Source organism: Carcharhinus amblyrhynchos, chromosome 2 (genome assembly GCF_965287045.1).
Source record: "Carcharhinus amblyrhynchos chromosome 2, sCarAmb.v2.hapA, whole genome shotgun sequence".
NCBI lineage: Eukaryota > Metazoa > Chordata > Chondrichthyes > Carcharhiniformes > Carcharhinidae > Carcharhinus > Carcharhinus amblyrhynchos.
The window spans coordinates 12894816-12918997 of NC_137325.1; the positions used below are offsets into that span (position 1 = coordinate 12894816).

A 24182-nucleotide genomic window follows, 5' to 3' on the forward strand; every position below is an offset into this window, starting at 1 on the left:
GTAAGCTGGTAGGGCAATTCTGAACATATCGCCACTGGCCCCATTAAAACCAAGCTGAAATCAATCTTCTTTTCACTGTGGGTTACTTGGAGCGCAGATTTAACACAGTCCCTCGCTGTACTTCCAATACCCGTGTATCTCCACAGGGTAATGGCTGCTTCAAGTCACTTTATCGTTGCATGTTGCCTTTCTGATGCTACAACATGAATCTGCAGTACAGCTCGTGGGAATTCTTCAGTCCCACCAATAACAAAACTTTCACTATTGCTTTGAATGTGTTAAGTAGGTTGAAACTGAAACGAATCTCAGATTGGCAAAACTATGAATCAGTCCTCTTTAATCAATTAATATGCCGTTTTTGAAAACGGTCTTTTTTTTATTTAAAACCAGACTGATTGGCTGATAATCAGAATTGGCATTAAATTCTGTGAACACCAGATCTTTAGCACACGTTATGCAAGATGCAGTTTAGAGGATGCATCAGAAAATGGCTGTCAACAGAAATGATGCAGATCATAGGGCCTCACGGGAAGAACTGGCTGCACGTTGGCACAGTGCTTGGTACTGCTGTCTCACAGTGCCAGGGACCTGGGTTCAATACTGGCCTTGGGTGACTGTGTGGGGTTTGCACGTTCTCCCAGTCTCTGAATGGGTTTCCTCCGGGTGCAAAGATGTGCAGGTTAGGTGGATTAGCTATGCTAGATGCGTGGGGTTACGGGCATACGGTGAGGGAGAGGGCCTGAGTAAGATGCTCAGTCAGGGAGTCAGTGTATACTCGAAAGGTTGAATGACCTCCTTCTGCACTATATTCTATGATTCTATGAAAATGCAAACTTCACACAGACAGTCACCCAAGCCAGAATTGAACCCAGGTTCCTAGTGCTCTGAGGCTGTATTGCTGAGATGGACAAGGGACTTTCATTGTGCCTCAGGAAACCCAGTAATATGAATTGAAACAATGGGACACACTTCTTGCGGGCCAGAAGAACAGGAGAGCTTCTTTCTGGCCCTACAAGCTCCCTCATCATCAACTCTCCTACTCTGCACTTGGCTTGGGTATCCCAGATCACGACTTGAGGAGCAGGCTCCTCTTCCTCCAGGATCAGACTTCCTTCGTCCTGCAGCCTCCTCTGGAATATGCCCTGCCTGGCTGAAAGCTGGGATCTGCCAGCTAAGCTGACTTCCAGCTGAGGCAGCTGTCAGAGCCCAAGGAAGTACATTGTGGACTTGAAACAATGACTTCTAGGTTTCCTGTAGGCTACAGGATTACCAGCCCCAATCCTCTCCCAGTGCGCCAGAAAGTTAAAAACTCCACTTCTCATCCTTTCCCCCGAGAGAGGGGAAGAAAAATTGGATTGAGAGAGAGAGAGAGCAAGAGAAAAAGTGAGGGAAAAAACACAAATTGCTAAAAGCTCAATCTCTCTGGTACAGTAGGAGCTATTCAAACTGCGGAATATCATTCCTGGAATAGCTAAAAGCAATTTGTTACTTCCAGGAACGATATTCCACAGTTTGAATAGCTTCTACTGTACCAGAGAGATTAAGCGGTGCTACAGGAGTGTAAATGTTACAATTAAAAAAGGTCCTCACACTGCTGAGAGGTTCTGCGGTGATTTTATTTGGTAACAAGTGCAGCTATTTTGTGAAACTCCTGGGGAGATGGCTGGCGAGCTGCCAATTTTGTGGGACTGACAATGAAACAATGCAAATCGTCCTGCAGCCTGTGACAATTTGCAGGACATAGTCATATCCAGCCCTTCTTTGCCACAAACTGTCGGACAACTTAGACATTAATAACAGCTTGTAGGTTAACCTTGCTGTTAGTTTGTCAGAAAGTTCTGGCCCGCTTTATTTGCTTCTGCCTTCCTGTTATTCCTTGGCTGCTGAGAAAAGTCTGATAGGGAGGTTTGCATCATTGGTCTATGCTGCGTGGTTGAGCAACTCTGTCAGTGGTCACCTCCACCTTACTGACTGCCACCGGAGTCAGGGCTGAAACTGCTGAAAGATAAAAGTTTCACAGTCTTCAAACAATACATAAAAGCAAAATATTGTGTATGTTCGAAACAGAAACAGAAAATGCTAGAAATACTCACAGGTCTGGCAGCACCTGTGGACAGAGAAACAGATGCCCCTGCCAGTCTGAATCTTGTTTGCATGATTTTGCTTTGAGACAGAGTTGTTCATTATTCTACCCCTAACACTCAATCAGGACCAATGCTTTCTTTCTTTACTACAACCGTTACTACTCCCAGTGCCTTTTGCTCCATGGCATCTGTTATTTAATCTCTTGTGCCCGCTACCTAATTCCATACTCTCGTTTTGAGCTTCAACCCCCTGTCCCCCCCCTCCTATGTCAACACAATAAAACTCACCACATTTCAACCTCCGGTCACCTCAGGCGGAATTTTCTGGTTTTGGAATGAGTGTGGCCAGAAAATCCCACCCTGTTTCTCCCTCCACAGATTCAGCCAGGTTTGTTGAGTATTTCTGTTTTTATTTCTAACAAATGTGTGTTGGACATCTGTCTTTCGCAAAGTACAAATGCCGTTCAGCAAATAGATGGCACACAAGTTGTATTTTTAAAATACATTCTTTATTTGGTATCTGAGCAAGAACTCTGAATCAGAACTTTGTACACTGAAACAAGTGCCTGATGTTACATGATTCTTTGTCACAGAGTCATGCAAGAAACTCTGAAAGCCACCTGAAGCAAGTGGGAAACTTTCTGCTCTCAAAGTTAATTTGCAAACTGAATTTGAAATTCTTTGGCAGTGATTAAATTCACACAAAATGCAATTATTAGAGTTTCCACAGTTTACTAGAGTGTGTTCAAAGGAATTAAAAAGATTCTAAGGTTTTTGCTACGTTGGAAGACTGAAGAGCCCGTTTGGTGTTTGGAATCTGCTGAAGCGGTATTACTTTGCAGCCTCTAGTTTTTTTTTGCTTTTGGTTAAACGTTTACTGATTAATTATGATTTACTTGAGAGACAAGGGGCTGGATTTAGTGTCGCGTGTGGTGTAATCAACGCTGCCTAGGTTCAATTGATTGTTGGAGAGGTCCCATGACAGTCTCCCAGTGGCAGCAAAACTGCCCACAAGTAGGAGCTCAGATGAGGCAGATGCGAGATGAGTGGGATGTCTATTAGGCTCATTTATGAGATAATTGACACCCATTATCCCTCGAGGTCACTGCAATTCAGTTGTGCCTCAGGGATTGTGCGCTTGAACATCGCCCCTTGGGGGTTGAGGGGGAACATGCGCGGTGGGGCGAGGTTCTCTCGTGATTAGACACTTTGTACCTGATCAGGGGACTCAGCATTGGGAAGGGGCACAGTGCTGCAAAACAAGCCCTCCCGAGCCTTTGCTCAGTGATCTCTGAACCATCCTCACTCACCTTTGGACTGGGTGTCCCACAATGTTTCTGAGCCTCTGGTGGGTACAGTACTGTCAGCAGCCAACATTCCCAATGGCGCAGGCAAAGTTGGTTTCTGATTTGCCAGCAGCTACTGGCGGATAGGATGCCAAGGATCTCAATTGTGGGAGAAGCCCAAACGTGGCCATTTAAGTCCTTGATGGGCATTTGACTTCACCAGGACTCCCACGTGTAACCAATGGGAGCTCCCTGCTGGTTCTCAGACTACAGGGCAAGATGCCTGTTGGCCCCACAAATCTAGCCCAAGATCTATCACAGGATAGTGTGGGTGGGCTAATGCGAGAACTTGTGCTTTTCATAACTGTGGGATCTTTCAAAGTGCTCAATAGCCAATGGAGGGCTTTTTTTAAAATGTAGACATGGCTGTAACTCTCCATTCACCTGACGAAGAGGGTGTCCCTCGAAAGCTTGTGAGTATATTATCAAATAAATAGGTTGGACTAAAACCTGGTGTTGTCAGACTTTTTACTGTAACGTAGGAAACATTAAGATGTAGAGTCCACACTGAATGAACAAATTACATGTGTCCCCAACTAAAAGTTAATCCATCAGAAATCCAGCGGCCCCACAGTGATATTACTTTGGGGCATCCTTTCTTGGGTCCCCATCAGGAAGGATGTCCTGCCCCAGAACTGGCAGTTCTGCAGTTGCATCAGTGTCAGAACAGAATATAGAAGAAGGACAATGTCTCCTGGACTTGATGTAAATCCCGGGCCTGGCTGGTAGACCTCCCATTTGCGGGATGGAGCTTCCAGGTTAGAGAGGCCACAAGAGACAATGGGGGGGTGCCCTTGATGGGTATGCCCCAAAAGTGACACACTCACTTGTTACCCAAGAGCAGCTCACGCAGTGATAGCTGGGCTAATCACAATATTCCTGCCTTCCCCACAGGCCAAAAATTGTGGAAAAGGCTGACCGAAGACGTTGATTGGCAGAGGATTAGCTACTTACAGGCCCCAATAGGCCTAAAGGTGGACACCTTACCCGCCCTCTATAATCTGAGGGACAGGTTAAGCGTAGGTAAGAAGGCAGCAGGCTGGTAACCAGCTTTATTTTACCAGCTCCCATATTTTCAAAGGCTTAGCTTTCAGCCCTTTGTTGCATATGATACAAGATACCTTCCATGATATGGCAGGTTGGGAAGTTAACATCAATGACTTGTTGGGTATAGAGGGATGTGGGCCAAACGCAGGCATTTGGGACTAGCTTAGTGGTTAAAAATAAGGGTGATATAGACAAGTTGGACTGAAGGGCTGGTTTCCATGCTGTAAACCTCTATGACTGGTGATAGTGTCCACAATGGGAAATACATGGTGATATTTGATCCATGAAAGCATAAACTGAGTTGAAGAGGGTCCCTTGTGGGCTACACTGGTGGGGTAAGATCCATGATGGGCTAGACTGAGTGTACGGGGGGAGGGTAGGAATCATTTGGTGTCAGCTTTGACTCAGTTGTGGTACTTCTACCTCCAATTCAGAAAGTTGTGAGTTCAAGCGCCATGTTTGAAACTTGAGCGTATAAGCTGGTCTTTCAGCGTTGAAGTGAAGGAGTGCTACACTGTTGGAGGTTCTATCTTGTGAGGCATCAAACTGAGACCCTGTCTGTCTTCTTAAGTGGATGTGAAACTTGTTATGTAGTTATTTAAAGAACAGCAGGGCACCACAGTTGTTACTTTTAATACCAGCACCATCAAAACAGATTAGTGGGTAATTTACCTCACTGCTGTTTGTGTAATCCTATGTAAAAAAAAATGTTGCTGCATTTTCCTACAGGACAACAGTGACTACAATTCAAAAGTATTTCCTTGGCTGTGCAATGTTTAGGGAGGTTGTGACAAGTGGTACATAAATGCAAGTTTTCAGGTGGAGCAGACCTGATGAATGATGTACTTCCACTCCTCCGGAGTGGGTTATTACAACGTTTCAAACATCTGCCTAAATGACATCTCCCAGCGAGTAGATCCAAGCCCCATGGCTTTTCTCAGCCTTTGTATACTTGTTGTTCTCTGAATTTTCCTGTTACCGCCTCCCCACTCCCTGCATTGCCTAAGGTGTAACTAAAACTCTCTTCTTTCCACTTCAACCTCCACCTATTCTTCATTTCCAGTGCTTCCATTTGCTTTTGTCTCACACTCACAGCAACAGGAATACTCTCCTGGGTGGGTTAAATTTAGAATCTTAAATGCCAATGCAGGAAAGAAATAAAGCTAGTTTAACTCATTTACTCCCAGAGCTTTTCTGTAGTCATTGCTTCCTCATATGATTCACAGGCTTGTGTGTCCCATTCAGCACCATTTCTGAATTTACTCAATTAAGCTAATTTGCAACACCACCCTTTAAAAGATTTAAATTTAAAAGAAGCGTTTTTTATGACACTGGCAATGTGATAGTTCTGTGGTTTCTCTGCTGTGAGAGTAAGAAAAGGCAGCTTTGGTACTGGCAATGGAAGGAAAGAGTGAGCAAGCAACAAATATGAGGAAAATATGAGGTGACATAGTGAAATAAAAGAGATAAGAGGAAGACTTGATAAACTCTCCCAATATTCCTATATTTCAGCAGGAAACTGCCTTGGCTCATTTCAATGCTATCTGATGTTATGACAATGCAGCACTAGATAGGATGTATGGGTAACATTTATTCTTTAGTAAGAGAAGGCTATAGCACTAGATATCTCAGATAAATTTCCCTAAAAGTCCAGGACTGATAGTTTCACTCTCATTAGCATTATGATTTTATCTTATTCATTCTTGGGACAAAGACGACACTGACAAGGTTGACATTTATTGCATTTAGGGGGAGGTGATGGCCTAGTGGTATTATCCCTAAACTATAAATCCAGAAACTCAACTAATAATTCCGGTGACCGGGATTCGAATCCCACCACAGCAGATGGTGGTATTTAAATTCAATAAATACATATGGAATTAAGAATCTATTGATGACTCTGTCAGAAAAACCCAACTGCTTCACTAATGCCCTTTAGGGAAACAAATCTGCTGTCCTTATCTGGTCTGGCCTACATGTGACTCCAGAGCCACAGCAATGTGGCTGGCTGTCAACTGACCTTGAGCAACTAGGGATGGGCAATAAATTCTGGTCAGCCAATGATGCCCATGTCCCATGAATGAATAAACAAAAATGATTACCTGTACCTAGTTGACCTCAGAAGGTAGTGGTATGCAGCCTGCATACACCTCTGCACCTCAGGCTGAATAAACTAGGCTTGTACTCGTTAGAGTTTAGAAGAATGAGGGGAGATCTCATTGAGATGTATAAGATGATGAATGGGATGGATAGGATAGAGGTGGGGAGACTCTTCCCGCTCAGAAAGGACAGTAGGACTAGGGGGCACAGCCTCAAGATAAAGGGGGGGCGGTTTAGAACGGAGTTGAGGAAGAATTTCTTCACTCAAAGGGTGGTGAATCTCTGGAATTCTCTGCCCGTTGAAGTGGTGGAGGCTACCTCACTAAATATTTTTAAGACGCGGGTTGATGGGTTTTTGATAAGAGAGGGGATTAAGGGTTATGGGGAGAGGGCGGGAATGTGGAACTGAGCCACGACAGATCAGCCATGATCTTATTGAATGGCGGGGCAGGCTCGAAGGGCCAGATGGCATGCTCCTGCTCCTATTTCTTATGTTCTTATGTTTATGTGGCAAAAGTGCACCCTAGATTTCCCAAGGTAGGCAGTTTATTCTTTGTAGTGTTCTGATGCTCTTTAGTAATTAGTAGACCAGTCACATCACCGTTACAATATTGACCCAATCAATCCTCTTGGAATAGGTTGAGAGGGATGGTGGGAAAAGCAAAAGAAGTAGAGCAAACATACTGCAATGTGGACCAGTGCAGATCATCCCCATTCTGATCAATTTAAATATGGCATGCATAATAGGATCTCTGTTTCTTTGCAAGCTTCGCTTTTGGGGATGTAACTAATCTGAGGGAAGTACATTCTACTTCTGTGTTTCTCACCTTAAAGTTATTATGGTTAAGTAAGTAAATTAATCTTCTAAAAAAATCCGACCTACTAATTCAAATGAACAAGAGCAAAACGCGCATTGCAATTTGAAAAATATTTAAACTATTTTACCAAGTTATTTTTCAGACCCTGCGCTATTAAAATGGGCAATACTACAAAGCAGTTACATAAAAAATTACTCAAACACCCTTCTCAGCTCCAGGCATACAAACTTTTCAAAATATATCTATCTCTAGTCAAAATATATGTGACATTTAATATAAATAAGTTTTGCTTGTTAAGCTGCCCTGCTTCTAATATCTGACATTCTTAACCATACATACTAGGAGATCGTCTCCACACATTTACCGCAATGGGCCACATTCATGCCACTTGTTCTCCAATGACACTGGAAACAAGAGGATAGTAACCCACTTAATTCTTTCCCATGCACAATACCAATGCTGGTGCTTTCTGTTTGCATGACAGTTTACAATTTTGCAATAAGCTACAGTTGGAAAGTGTGGTAAAAGTGGTGACAGGAGTACAGCAAAAGTGGGTTGCTGCTATGGAAAAATACCATACCAGTGCCTGATTACATGAACAAAAGATAGTGCAACTGTCGCTCCTATTGCAAGACTATTCTCACCCACTAAAGAAATACTGCTTCTCTCTGACACTCTATAGGTATTTATGCATTGTGGGTATATATATATGAAAAGTTACTACATACATTTTTATATAAAGCTTTTGCATAGTTTTCAAACCTTGGAAGTAATGCCCCAAATACTCCTGGCTAATTCTTGAACAGTTTAAAAATACATGCGAATGGGTTTTATGGGTCAGAAGCATCACTTCCATCGTAGATTATTGGCTTTTCAACAGTTAGGTGATAAAACACCTTCTTTGAGGTAAACCTAAAAGAAATAAAGTGGCAACAGTTACTTTGATTGAATAGTGGGTTTAGCCAGTGAATGAATGAATGTCAAAGATTTCTCACAACACTTCTACATGAACTTCAAACTTGAGAGATTAAATTGGAACCTTGCACTATTCTGTGGGTTTAAGATTTTCACATTCTGTTTCTTTTGCTGTACTGGTAAAAACACATTTTCACCTTAATGGGTGAATTTTATCCAGCCCGTCGTGGTGGGAAACATGGTGGCCAGGCCCACATAATCACATGGGAGGCTATGTGTCAGTCTGGACAAGTGGGAAAACCTCCTGTAGGTAAAATTGGATGGGAGGCTGTGCATCAGTCCAGCAGGAGTAGGAAAACCTCCTGCAAGTATATTGGTGGCAGGAAGGAGCTGACGCATGCAACTCACCAACTCCTGGCGGATGTCAATCATGTTCATTGTCAAACCACTTGACGTCAATTATCCTGTGTACAATGGAATTGTAGTGGTGACTTAGGAACTAGAGTCACATGGCTCTCCAGTGCCTCCCAAAGACTGCCCAGCAAACGGCATGGTGGCACACTGGTTAGCATTACTACCTCACAGCACCAGGGACCCGGGTTCAATTCCGGCTTCGGATCACTGTTTGTGTGGAGTTTGCACATTCTCCCTGTCTCTGTTTCCTCTGGTGGTCCAGTTTCCTCCCACAGTCCAAAGATATGCAGGTTAGGTGGATCAGTCATGCTAAATTAGTGTCGGGGGACGAGCAGGATAAATACATAGGGTTACAGGGACAGAGCCTGGTCGGGATTGTTGTTGGTGCAGGCTCGATGGGCTGAATGGACTCCTTCTGCACTATAGTGTTTCTAAGCCCAGAGGAGCAAATGCCTCATTTACAGGCAGTCAGTGCCCAATCAATGGACCCAACATTGGAAGAGGGTGAAGGGGGCCACTGTAAACCGCCCCTCTGCTCTTACCTCCAACTTCTTCCACCCAACTTACCTGTGACCCCATTCCACCTCATTTAGCACTGGCTCCAGATCCCTGGTGAAATCATTAGAGCATTACTGGCAGCAGTTGCCACTCCTAATGGCATTGCCTCTGATTGGCTGGCATTTCTCAGGAAGTGGGATTTCTGCCCCCAGGGTACTAAGTCCCAGGGAAAGCCCGATGTTGGCTAGTTAAGTATCTTACAGGGTGTACAATGGGAGCGATGCAGTATTTTCATTTGTTCTCCAACTGGTGGGTGAATCCCCTGATGCTCACATTAAGGGTGGAATTCTCCCATCCCGCCCACAGTGGGTTAGATGGCGGGTGGGAGCAGAGTCTCTAATAGGAGCCAAAAAGTCAGAAATCTGCCAGTGTAAAAACGTATTCCAATTCTCGCACTGACAGGTTAATGTCGGGTCAGTCTCCTTGCTGCCTGGTGGCTTGAACGCTCTTTGCATTCATTAGCATCTCATGAATGCTCTGCACTGCTCCTGAGACATAATTAGTTAGCTTCCAAGGTGTGGGATTCTGCCATTCTGGCCACTGGGAAAGGCCGCCCGTCACCACACTTAACTGGAGAATTCCATTCTAAATATCTGGACAGTGATTTAACAAATCAGATTGTTTGCCCATTGTTAAATCCCCTCTATTTTCATTCAACTGATTTCTACAGCCATCAGCCTATCTTCTAGATGTACTGGCATAATTAGTTTTACTATCTTTAGGTGTCCCTTCAGAAGGTAGTAGTCCATACGCTGAGGTCCTGCTTGCACTATACACCCCTTACCCTCTAGAGAAGTGGTGGCAACGTAACTGTGTGTTTCCCACTTCCTGGACTTTATTGCATAGTCTTTGTCACTGTGCCTTCACTAGGGTTCCTGATTGATAGTCCTCAGGGTCTCTCCTTCATTCTCTTGAAGAAAACAAACACTTCACTGATTGCTTCTCTCACTCAGGAATCAAAAAGGATGGCAATCCATGGAGGGTGCAGCTGATGTTGAGCAGGTTCTACTTTGCTGATTAATGTTTTAAACACAGAAATTTGGAACAGGGAATAAGGAATGCTGCCAGTTAGAAAATTGTCTTTGCAAAGAAAACCACTAAAGTGGGAAAGATGGTGTGGATCAGGTATACTGGGGTTTGGACTTAGGACCATTTTATAATTTGCTAATTGTCAATGTGGCTTACCTTGAAAAAGAGTTATCAAAAATCAGCAAATACAGCCCTGGATTCCTAGCCTTCAGTTGTCCTTGTATTGTTTCCTTGTGGGAATTGCAGCGAGTTAAAGGAATTAAAACCTGTGTATAACAAAAAAGTCTTTGTAAAACATTAGGATCTAAAATGAGCGATGGCTTGGAAATTATATCCCTTTGACTCCCCCGAAAGGATGCAACTCTGAAGATTATTGTATATGAGAGCATTGGCAAATTAGGACAAGGTGCAGTGGAGACCTGTCACAAGCACAGAGCTACAGTGACATCCTACTCCTTCTTTCTTTCATTCATGGATACACAAGCATTCACACAACTGCCGATAACCATAAATTACATGCAAAGTCTGCTTGAAGGTATCACTTGGAATTAGTCCTGCAACACATGCCCCCATTCTGTTATTATTGGCCTGGAAGAGTAGCTGTTTATACCTTGCATTCCTCTCAGCAGTAATCACAAGACATCGCAGCCACCCAGGATCCAGATAGGTGAGCATGAAGAATGGGTAGTGGGTGAGACTCACTCCAGCGTAGTGGGCAAACAAGTATTGGTGCCACGGGAGAAGCTGGGAGTGTACAATTTAGCCACTCTGGATAATCTTAATTAATTGATTAAGAGGTCTGATATTCTAGTGTCAGCAACTTTAACGCTTTATTAAGAACTAAAAGATTTAGTTTTTGCTTTCTCTGATATTAATATATCAATTATTTTGTTACAGCTTCCACTTGATTCGAGACTGACCCCCACTCAGTGCTGTGAGTTTCGGCCTTTGGTCTTCCTTTGACTGAAATAAGCCAATTCCTGACACAGATATCTTTGGGTACATGCAGCAGAATATTCCATAAGGTAGTGGTATCCAGAATGCAGGATTTACTTGCTTTTTTTTCTCTTCGCCACTATTCTGTCTCATCACAAAGACTCAAAGCATGGTGCAGTTTGATGGACAAGTTGTCATCATTTTGAGTAACTGGTAGCCGTTAGAGGACAGTGTGAGATAGTCTGTATGTGTATTAACAAGGCAGAGGACAGTGTGGGATAGTAAGTGTGTGTATTAATAAGACAGAGAGAGGGCAGTATGAAATGGTTTGCATATATATTAACAAAATACAGCGTAGTGTGCTATTCCTTAACAATATTAACAAAATTGAGAGAGTGCAGCGTGAGATAGACTGTTTGCATATTAACAAGATAGGGAAAGAGCAATGTGAGACAGTTTGGTGGTTTGTGTGCAGTTTTAGGAAGGTTAAAGGGTAGAATAGACAAAGAAAGAAAAACGCTTAAACAAGTTTCATGTATCAACCATAGAACATTAAAAATGTATTAAATAATAGAGAAGTTTTGTGAAGGATAGAAATGGGATAATTGAGAAGGATGTTAATCGGATTCGGAGGAAGTGGTGGCCAGGAAGTGAGAACAGGTAACAGCCTGTTCCTCGCTACCCCATATTCAGGGATATCTAATTGGTTACAGTTTGTGTACTAAGCTGCATGGAGACCTGTTTTTTTTTGAGTGCAACTGGTACAGGCTGCCTCAAGGCAAACAAGTTTTTGCAGGGGAGGTCTTCAGCAGACACCATGGTTCTTTATTTATCCCTGTGTGCATAAATAAAGAACATAGTGCTTATGTTTAGGCTGGTACCGCATAGTGATTTACTAACTGTACCAATATGGGTGGGCAGTTCAGTTTCAGCTCATAATGAGTTTCTTCTTCCTGCCTGGCATACTGGACACTTAAGAAGTTATCTGAAAAATGGCTGTTACATGGCTGAACTTATAGCACCTATCCACAAGTCTTCTGTCTTTCTATGATGTTTGTACCTTGACTAGGTCCTGTGTTTTACTCCTTTGAAAGCTGCGGTGTTTAAACTGTAGCAAAACCACAGTAAACGTCAGAAACCGCACTATCAGTCCAGGGGTACTAATGAGCAATTTCACAGGAGACCTACTTGTGGTTATTTCAAAATATTGACCTTAAAATTATTCTAGGGTTTTGCTGGACTCCTGCTGTAACTCAGGCAACAATCTAGCAAAGATCATTGGGAAAAGGCAAGGATCTGGTTACACTGGATGCACACTAACTCTGGGATTTCCTGATTAGCTCTCTAAATGGCAAGACCTCAATCCACCCCCATGTTGGCTTCTGGTTAGGTGAAGCTTTAATTGTATCATTCTCAGCCCTGTTTTTGAGTCCCTCATCAACTTACTCCTCTTTATCTCTGTGCTAGACGGATGTTCAAATTCTGACCTCTGTCACATTCCTTATTTTATTTGCAATGCCATTGATGGCTGTGCTTTCAGCTCTCTAGATCCTAAACCTCACTAAAACTCTTCACCTCTCTTCTTTTGAATGGACCTACCTTGCACTAAGTTGATCTTTCTCTGCATCCTAGCTATGATTGTAACACTACATTCTGCACTCTCTCCTATGTACGGTATGTTTTGTTTGTTTAGTACGCAAGAAACAATACATTTCACTGTATACTAACACATGTGACGATAATAAATCAAATCAAAATCCTTCAAAGGTGATACTCTTTGACCAATCTATGGTCATCTGTCCTGATGTCTGGTCTGGTGTCAAATTTTGTTTGACAAAGCTGCTGTGAAGTCTTTTGGGTGGTATGACTGCAATGAGGGCAGTATACAAATGAAAGTTGTTGTGACTTGGCCAAGGATACCAAAGGGTTGGAGACTTCCTAAACTGGAAGTTCTTGACTACTTCAGAAAGGACATGCTGCGCTATTAAGATAAACGTGCACAGGATTATGGGTAATGTATTAGCATGGATAGAGGATTGGTTAACTAACAGAAAATAAAGAGTGGAGGTAAATGGGTGTTTTTCTGGTTGGCGATCAGTGACTAGTGGTGTGCCTCAGGGATCAGTTTTGGGACCGCAATTGTTTACGATTTACATAGATGATTTGGATTTGAGGACCAAGTATATCAAAATGCCATTAAGATGGGTGGCAGAGCCAAGTGTGCAGAGGATGCTGAAAGTCTGCAAAGGGATATAGATAATCTAAGTGAGTGGATGAGGGTCTGGCAGATGGAGTACAATGTTGATAAATGTGAGGTCATCCATTTTGGTAGGAATATCAGCAAAATGAACTATAATTTAAAGGGTAAAAAATTGCAGCATGCAGCTGTGCAGAGGGACCTGGGTGTCCTTGTGCAGGAATCTCAGGAAATTGGTTTGCAGGTGCAGCAGGTAATTAAGAAGGTAAAGGAATTTTGTCCTTTATAGCTAGAGGAATGGAGTTTAAATACAGCGAGGTTATGTTGCAGCTTTATAAGGTGCTGGTGAGGCCACACTTGGAGTAGTGCACAGTTTTGGTCTCCTTACTTGAGAAAGGATATACGGGCACTGGAGGGGGTGCACAGGAGATTCACTAGGTTGATTCCAGAGTTGAGAGGGTTGGCTTTTGAGGAGAGATTGAGTAGACTGGGGTTATATTCATTGGAATTCAGAAGAATGAGGGGAGATCTTATAGAAACATATAAGATTATGAAGGGAATAGATAAGATAGAAGCAGGGAAGTTGTTTCCAATGGCAGATGAAACTAGAACTAGGGGGCACGGCCTCAAAATAAGGGGAAGCAGATTTGTAAATAGGAGCTACCCAAATATGGGAAGGATGCATGCGAGGATAGCCTGGGAACCACCTTCTGGAATGCACTGTGTAGACACTGGAAATATACTCAGGGTGGTACAGATGTAAGCTGGTCTGCAAATGGAATGCCATTCTCTAACTGTGAAATATCCACTTCTGGACCTTTGTGTCATTTATCTTTCAACTAAAACATACAGTTAAAGATATCATTTTGATTTGAAAAAGTCTGATTAATGTCAAAAACATGAAATTGTTTAAGGCTTTTTTTGAATTCCTTATTTGGTTGGCACTGTTTTTGAATTATTTGTGTTTTTGAGGTTAGAGAACAGAGCATGCAATGTCTGCTGAGATTGCTTACCGCTGATTGATATTAAGCACGAAAGGAAGTGGTTCAATTTGTGGATGAGTGCAATGTAAATTGAATGACAAGCACATGATCCTTATGTATCTTAATCTTAGCGATATACCCTTTGGGTGCTTTATGTTAATACAGGAGCATTACATTCGTATCATTGCATTTTTCTTAATTTTATTGAATAAAGACAATTTTGAATGTGAGCAGGACTTTTAGGATAGTGAGGTTTTCTATGCTGTCTTCCGAAGTGCTGGTGGGAAACATATCCCCTCCCCACCGACACTGTCTGCCCCACAACGATTTCATGCTCCAACGAATGTTAATTGGCTGCAGGCGGGACAGGACTTCTGCCCCTCACTCGGGAGCAAGTTTCACTTTAATCTGATTGGCTGACAGTTTGTTAGTTTCCGCAGTGCCAGAAGCTGAATTGGACAGGACTGGGATTGCATGCAGTCCCCAGAGCCTAAGTCCCAGGATTCCAGATGGAGGTGAGTTTTGGGGTGAGACGCAGGGCAGTGTGAGGAATTGGGGTGTCGAGGGAGAGACTAGGGGGCAAGGGAGGTTCCATGGTTACTGGACCAAACTTCGGGGCTGGTTTGCTTGAAGTTAAAAGTGGGCTGTTCATAGAGGTGCCCCCTGCACCCCCTTCTCCCCCCCAACCCCACACACACACACACACACACACACACACACACACAACTAGTTCCTCAGGCTTGTTTATTTTCAGGTTACCCCATACCCGAAAAATCCTCCGGCTTGCCGAACAATTGAGGGTGGGTGAGAAATAGCCCTTAAGTGGTCAATAATTGTCCATTTGAGGGCCTCAGTTGGTGAAAGGGTGGACACAACTCATCCAAGACCTTGCCCACCCCAACATAAAATTACAGAAGCGAGCACGAATCCAACAGAAAGCCCAGCAAGGAATTTAACTTTTAGCCCCCACTTGTGGATATTTCACATCCAATTGAATAGGGAAACCAGGACTCAATTTAAAGTCTTATCCAAAAATACAGCAGTTGGGACAATGCAGCATTCTCTCAATAAAATATTAAAGAAAGTAATCCAAATCAATTAAAATGCAAATGCCAAAGAAATATCATACATCATTCTTTCAATCATTTTATTAATTCCACAGTTTCTTTTGGCTTTAAGATTTTGACGAGGATTCTTTGTGTGGTCTCTCCACGTGAGGTTTCCTTGGAAATTTAGTCTGCTGCTATGATCAAGCCTGGATACTGTCAGGGGGTGTGGCATGAACACTGATACAAAGCTCCTATTTGATAAGGATCATTACGCACACATGGAGTTGGCACCCAACTAAATGCTACTGTTCGTATCATTATTGGAACACTACTCTCAACACCACTTACTTGGATCCCTGTCCTGATAAACATCACTCTGCCACCTATCCACTGATTTGCAGTAACCCACAAAGTGTTCGCAATGCCTCCCACCTGCCACTTCCTGCTGATCTATTCAGCCCCAAAACATGACTCCTATCAAGAAGGCCAATTCTGGAAAAACCCTCCCACACAAGACTTTAACACAAATTCTACCTGGATAAATGAATGGGAACTTATTGGACACGACAAACAAGTACCTGGTCCCAAACCCAACCCAACCTTCCAAGGAAAGATTGGTCAACTCTCAACAGGTTCAGGGCTGGTCATGGCCCCTGCTTGGCCAACATCCACAGATGGGCCATCAGTGCCGGCCCCCTATGTGCCTCTGTGCCTGTAGGAGAGAGTAAACTATGCACCTCACCAAAGCCTCAATGGAGTCAACTCGCACTCAACACAGCAGGACTGGAAGAAATTGCTTGTCTTGGGGACTTTGCATTTTCTAACAAAATATTAATTCCTCTGTATATTTATTCCATGTAAGCCAAAGGACCAGACATTGTAGTCACTGTTAGATTTTTGCTCTAGTTTAATTTTGATTCAAATAGAAAATGTAAAAATGATAATCTTTCCTAGAACGGTTCCACTTAGGGACAAACAGCCTTTCTCAATTCTTAACCTTTTCGGCATTTCTTACATTTCCGGCAATGGATAAGAATGTCTTGAAGGAACACACTGGTGTAGTTATTCTGAACACTGCCATAGTTGTGGCTATTTTTTGTTATCATGATCATCATTTCTGATGTAACCTTTATTAGCAAATCTCTAACTGCAATAAATTGTTTGTACCAACCTAAATACTGTTTATATATGATAAATAAGTTCAACATAAGCTCACCCAGAGGAATAAGATTTTTGTTTCAACAGCAATAAATGAAAATGTTAACCTATGCCCTCCCACCGTGTAATAGCTTCGAATTGTGAGATAGTGGCATACTGGTAATGTCATTGGTTCACAAAGGAAATCTGCCATCCTTATGCGGTCTGACCTGCAGCAGCAATGTGGACACTTAATGTCCCTCAGTTCAAGGCCAATTAGAGATGGAAACAACTCGCATCCCATGAAATAATTAATTAAAAAATGCTCCTTACAATTTTGATAACCTCAATCGAGGTTTGATAACCTCAAGAAATATTCTTCTTCTTGCAAAATTTATATCTGCACATATTTTTCAAATATGTTTCCATTTACAAATCAACAGGATTAATAATTTAAGGAAAGTGTGTTTAGACAGCTAACAGTCTAAGTGTTTGGACATGCTCTAACGAATGTTAATTGGCTGCAGGCGGGACGGGACTTCTGCCCCTCATTCAGGAGCAAGTTTCACTTTAATCTGATTGGCTGACAGTTTGTTAGTTTCTGCAGTGCCAGAAGCTGAATTGGACAGGACTGGGATTGCATGCAGGCCCCAGAGCCTAAGTCCCAGGATTCCAGATGGGGGTGAGTTTTGGGGTGAGATGCAGGGCAGTGTGAGGAATTGGGGTGTCGAAGAAGAGACTAGGGGGCAAGGGAGGTTCCATGGTTACTAGACCAAACTTCGGGGCTGGTTTGCTTGAAGTTAAAAGTGGGCTGTTCATAGAGGTGCCGCCCACCCCCTCCACACACACAACCAGTTCCTGCCTCAAGCCTGTTTATTTTCAGGTTACCCCATACCTGAAAAATCCTCCAGCTTGCCTAACAATTGAGGGCGGGTGGGAAATGGCTCTTAAGTGGTCAATAATTATCCATTTGAGGGCCTCAGTTGGTGAAAAGGTGGACACAACCCATCCAAGGCCTTGCCTACCCCAATCATTTTATTAATTCCACAGTTTCTTTTGGCTTTGGGACTTTGACTAGGATTCTTTCTGTGGTCTCTCCTCATGAGATTTCCTTGGAAATTTAGTCTGCTGCTATGATCAAGCCTGGATACTGTCAGGGGGTGTGGCACAAATGCTGATTCAAAGTTACTGTTTGGTAAAGATGGAGTTGACGCCCAGCTGAATGCTACTATTTGTACCATTACTGGAACACTACTCTCAACACCACTTACTTGGATCCCTGTCCTGACAAACATCACTCTGCCACCTATCCGCTGATTTGCAGTAACCCACAAAATGTTCGCAATGCCTCCCACCTGCCACTTCCTGCTGATCTATTCAGCCCCAAAACATGACTCCTATCAAGAAGGCCAATTCTGGAAAAACCCTCCCACACAAGGCTTTAACACAAATTCCACCTGGATAAATGAATGGGAACTTATTGGACACGACAAACAAGTACCTGGTCCCAAACCCAACCCAACAGCTATCTGGTTTCAACCTTCCAAGTAAAGAGTGGTCAACTCTCAACAGGTTCAGGGCTGGTCATGGCCCCTGCTTGGCCAACATCCACAGATGGGCCATTAGTGCCAGCCCCCTATGTGCCTCTGTGCCTGTAGGAGAGAGTAAACTATGCACCTCACCAAAGCCTCAATGGAGTCAACCTGCACTTAACACAGCAGGACTGGAAGAAATTGCTTGTCTTGGGGACTTTGCATTTTCTAATAAAAAATAAATTTCACTCTATATTTATTCCATGTAAGCCAAAGGACCAGACATTGTAGTCACTGTTAGATTATTGCTCTAGTTTAACCTTGATTCAAACAGAAAATGTAAAAATTACAATCTTTCCTAGAACGGTTCCACTTAGGGACAAACAGCCTTTCTCAATTCTTAACCTTTTCTGCTTTTCCTACATTTCCTGCAATGGATAAGAATATCTCAAAGTAACACATTGGTGTATTTATCTTGAACACTGCCAATAGTTGTGACTATTTTTTGTTACTATGATCATCGCTTTTGATGTAACCTTTATTAACAAATCTCTAACTGCAATAAATTAATTGTACCAACCTAAATACTGTTTACATATGACAAATAAGTTCAACATAATAAGTTCAACAGCAATACGTGAAAATGTTAACCTATGTTCTCCTGCCGTGTAATAGCTTCAAATTGGGAGGTAGTGGCATACTGGTAATGTCACTAATCTAATGTCACTAGACCAATCTATTGCTCTGAGGACATAGGCTTAAATCCCACCATGGCAGCTGGTGGAACTTATATCAGTCAATAAAAATCTGGAACATAAAGATAAATCTGGAATAATGGCAACCATGACAACTATCGTTGATTGTTGTAAGAACCCAACTGTTCATAAGGGAAATCTGCCATTCTTATGCGGACTGACCTATATGTGACTCCAGATCCACAGCAATGTCCTTCTTAATGTCCCTAGTTTGAGGGCAATTAGGGATAGAAACAACTTGCATCCCATGAAAGAATTAAAAAATGCTCCTTACATTTCTGACAACCTTGATGGGGACACGAATCAAAAAGTATTCTTTTTCTTGCAAAATTTATATCTGCACACATTTTTCAAATATGTTTCCATTTACAAATCAACAGGATTAATAACTTAAGGAAAGAGTTTTTAGACAGCTAACCCTAAGGGGTTTGTGATGATAATGGATGACAGTAGTTGGCAATTTCTGCTTTTTCATAAACTTGCATTGGATTAGATAAACCCCACCAGTATGTACACAAGATTTAAAGAATTTGTGAAAAATGGTGTCAATAAAAAGCAGAACCTGAGTTATCAAAAATTTCCCCGCTGACAAAGACTTTTAGCTTCCGTTAAGATATTAATGTAAAGCATGTTAATAATGAAACTCTGTATTCAACATAAAGGGTTTGATTTTCTTCCTCTTGACACAGGGACAGGAGGAAACTATTTTTCCCTTCAAACCTGTTCTGCACTACCTGTAACTTAACTCTTATTCCGTAACCCTTAATAATCTAACAAAAACTAATTGATCTCAATTATGACATTTTCTATTGACCTGGTCTGGGAATGAATGTCCCAGATTTCCACTATCATCTGTGTGTTGAAGTGTTTCCTGATATTACCCTTTTACGTAAAGTTTATGAGTCACAAGTGGGCTTACATTAACACTTCAATGAAGTTACTGTGAAAATCCCCTAGTTGCCACACTGTGGCGCCTGTTTGGGTACACTGAGGGAGAATTTAGCATGGCCAAACCACCTAACATGCACATTTTTGGACTGTGGGAGGAAACCAGAGCATCTGGAGGAAACCCACGCAGGCACAGAGAGAAAGTGCAAACTCTGCACAGACAGTGACCCAAGCTGGGAATCGAACCAGACTCCCTTGTGCTGTGTGCCACCACAAGTTCAAATTTTAATGTTATGTTTCACTGTTCCAAACTCCTCTATTAGAAGAAATACAAAAGATACCCTATAAAAGCCTTAAATCATTTTAAACACTTCAATTACACAGATCACTCTTAATTTTTTATGCTCAGTGCAATAAAAATTACTTTCAATCTATCTTCATAAAACATCTTTCTAGTGAATATAGCTGCATCAATCCAAAGAATCCTAAGATCTGGTGCCCAGAACTAAAGAGTGTATTCTGAATGATGGGTCCGACCAGTTATATAATTAGAAGATAAATCCTATCCCTTTCCACCTCCCCAGTAGGTGAAGGCCAACTTTTCTGTAGCCTTAGAACTCAAAAACATAAAAATAGGAGCAGGAGATGGCCCATGAATGAGGGTACGAGTGCCAACACTCAAAACTGAATCCAGAGAAAGAGAAAGACTTAGATATCCCAAAGAGACAGGCAAAGAGGCTGTGGGAGATTGAGGTTGGGGGTAGTTTGGCAGCAGATGTTTAGTAAAAGTTTGAAAATGCACCTGAAGGGGAGTCTCAGTTTTTCAATTGTAATCTCCTGACATTCAGTAGCCCAGAATGATGCAGATGGGGTGGATAGAAAGTTAATAATTTTGAAGTTCTGAAACCTAATTTCAACCTACCAGGTTCTGGTTTTAACTGAGATGGTTTGATCACCAAGGCGATGACTCTGGTTTTACTTTTTAATGCAGGGAGGACGAAAGAAGACAAGAGCCAGATCCATGAGTTAAACGCTTTTACTGAACTGCTTATGGGCCAGGAGGAGTAGAAAATTTTATCCTACCGATGCAACAAGCTTACCTCCATATGAGTGGCCTGCAAGAATTGGCATTAAGCCAACAGCTACATCTCGTGACTATCATACTCCTACCCACCTCATAACAACTCAGTAATACCACTCCCCTCACCCAACCTGCAATGTCAGACTTACCTGGCATTGTTCCTGACTACTCTCCAACCCCACTGACATCCACCCTATCAATCTGGCTGGCTAGAGGGTGCCAAATGTTTAAACTAAGTCTTGCCGTTAAATTCACTCAGGCATGAGTGAATTTCTTGTTTTCTCGCCCAAAGGTCCCCATCCCTCCTCCTCGTGCCATCTTGGCTCTGGGTAATTAGCAGGGCCTATGTTTTCAAGAGAGCATTCAGCGTGTGCATGGCTAAGACAAGCTCTTCTGCATTTCATATCAAAGAGGTCGGCTTGCAAGAGGAGCCTGCCACTGAGATCCCACTCTGGTATGTAAAGATTCTCAACTCCTGGCACTTAGTGACTGTAAAAAAACACCTAAACAGATAAAAGCTCAGTTTCTGTCAAAGCAGAAAGATCCAACGCTCACAAAGTGGCGAGCTGAAGCAGAATGCATAGAAATATATTTTTACAGCACAAATTCAGGCCTTTCAGCCCCACAGAACCACACTGCTGTCTAAGCTCCATAGCAGCCAACTTAACCATAATAACAAAGCCTTCTTGGTGTCTGCTGACAGCCTTAGCACTGAGTAAAATGTTCAGTGGATGTGAACTGAGTAAGATGGAATACAGCATAAAATTCTGACTGCAGACTGTATAAATTAAGAATGTTGGAGGTCTGGTGAAGCATGCGTTAAATGAAAGTGATGCAATGGCCTACGCATGCATAGACTTCAAAGGTGGAATTTTCTGCTGAGGAGACTAAGTGCAGTAGCAGGTTTCCACACCAGAACATCTGCATTTCAGCTCATTCTTATGTGCAAACATGTGAACGGGAAGGTAACAATGGAACCAGGTGAGAGCGATCTCCCCCTGCTGGATGACAGAGGCAATGCACCAGAAAAAGAGGTATGGGTGAACCATTTTAAAGTTTATTTATTAGTGTCACAAGTAGGCTTACGTTAACACTGCGATGAAATTACTGTGAAAATCCCCTAGTTGCCACACTCCAGCACCTTTTTGGGTGCACTGAGGGAATTTAGCATGGCCAATGCACCTAACCGGCACGTCTTTTGGACAGTTAACCATGCTAGTCAAGTTGATCAGGGTGAAGAGGGACAGTTAATCTTTGTCACAATCACATAGGGTGCCATTTGTGCCTTTGACAAGAACTGTTCCATACCGTGGCAGGGGCAGAAACCTGATTGGATGGATTAAAATACAGGAAAGCTGGCACGGCTTCGGGAGGTGACATCATGCTCCAAGGACTTGAAAGGGAAAGGAAATTGGAGATGGGACTCTGGGGACATGGGTTTGAATCCCGCCAAGGTAGATGATGGAATTTGAATTCAATAAAAAATAACTGGAATTAAGAATCTACTGATGATCATGAAATCATTGTCGGTGGTTGGGAAAATCCACCTGGTTCACTATTGTCTTTTAGGGAAGGAAATCTGCCTTATCTGGTCTGGCCTACATGAGTCTCCAGAGCCACAACTGGTTCTCAACTATCCTTGGGCAATTTGGGATGGGCAATAAATGCTGGCCAGCCGGTGATGCCCATGTCCAATGAATGAATAAAAAAAACCGATGAATGAACCGATTTGGCCATTTTATAGTATCACCCAGTCAAAATTATCCTCTCAGTGATCTAAAAACTCCACATACCTCCCCGTTGAAAAATCTGAACTTAAACTTTACCTGAGGAAAGATTTCAAAGTTGTCCATTAGTTTTTCTTCAAATAATATTGAAAAACGTTTGACGATAAAACTGCCAGAAACTTCATAAAAATATTCCACCAGCGCTGTCACCTTAACTGTCTGGCTGTAAGTGCACAGACTGATTGACAACTCCATGCGGTTACAAAGTTTTGGATGGGGGGGGTGTTATGGATACTTGCAGATTAAGACACTATGAGCAGAATCTTACGCCAGCTGGATTTTATGGTCCTGCTAATCTGGCTTGGTGCCAAATTCTCCGACCTCGCTGCAGCGGCAGCGGGGCATGAACGGCTGGTAAGATTGCCCTATGTATACTTCGATGACAAGTCCACACTCAGCTCATTGCATCATAATCAGAAAATAGCAAGTTAAATATTAATTTTGAAACCAGCTTTTGGGAGAGACTAACGTCTCCATTTAAAACTTCAACAAAGGCTTTAAAAATATGGAAGAACAATTCGATTGGTACATTTATTTAAGGTAACAGGAAATATGGAATCGGTTGCTTTTTTTGGTTAAATCCTTTTTGGGGTATTATAAATTTCAGTTACTGAGAAGAAAACACGAAAATGTTTTCTGTGAGGAGCGATCTGTGGGAGTTGGTGGATGAATTCAGTCAAAGGGGGTGATAAAATTACATAGGCAAAATATATTATAAATGCTGATATAAATTAAAACAGAATTTACAATTGGAAAAGCTGACAGAAATGTACAAAAATTGAACATCAGGGAATCACTGTGCAGATTGTAAGTGTATACAGGTTTTAAATAGAAACCTACTCATTGCGAATATATGCGGCAGCTGAAAAAGATGTGTATTTGTTTTGGGGTGACCTTCTGAGCCAGTTTTGCAGTACTTGCTGCTTGGTGAATGGCAACTTTAACAAAACAAAATCACCAATTCCCTTGGTTCTGCGCTTGTTACTGGCTATGGACCAACACTAGTTTTCATTTGGACCAAAGATGTGCAGGTTAGGTGGATTGGCCATGCTAAATTGCCCTTTAGTCTTAGGGGGACTAGCTAGGGTAAATGCATGGGATTATGGGGATAGGGCCTGGGTGTGATTGTGGTCGGTGCAGACTTGATGGACCGAATGGCCTCTTTTTGCATTGTAGGATTCTATTGTACAACAAATGGAACAAGCTTTGATCAGTTCAAACTGGCTTGCATATTTAAGAATGTAGGATGTATTTGGGGTATGAAACCTTCGAGAAGGATAATAGGATAGGTATAAATGGCTGGAAGCTCTGCGAGTATTTTCTGACCTGCTGTCACAAGTTCAGCAATAAGAGTTACATCGTAATCAGACATTAACGTCATTACTCTGGGATTGCCACCAATCTTCTATTGAGGTTACAATGGGAGATGACAAGAACTCCACCTGCATTCTAACCTTTAATTGTTTAGAATAAATGAAAATGCAAAATAGAGAAAAAAATAGTTTTGAGGATAATAATGACATTAA

General features: G+C 42.3%; 1 protein-coding gene across 4 annotated transcripts in view; it reads right to left on the reverse strand.

Annotated features, from left to right (window-relative positions):
- Positions 1 to 1693: 1693 nt before the first annotated feature.
- fyco1a (FYVE and coiled-coil domain autophagy adaptor 1a) overlaps positions 1694 to 24182 on the reverse strand; it is a 152156-nt gene continuing 129667 nt past the window's right edge. For 3 of the 4 annotated variants that reach the window (XM_080202378.1, XM_080202387.1, XM_080202396.1), the window contains exons 17-18: positions 10468 to 10577; positions 7058 to 8307 (exon numbers count right to left, since the gene is read on the reverse strand). In XM_080202378.1, coding sequence (XP_080058504.1) covers positions 8226 to 8307; positions 10468 to 10577 — 192 coding nt within the window. In that variant the 3' untranslated portion in view covers positions 7058 to 8225. Of the gene's footprint in view, positions 1999 to 7057; positions 8308 to 10467; positions 10578 to 24182 lie in introns of those variants that run through there. The other variant, XR_013888544.1, reaches the window with a different exon arrangement.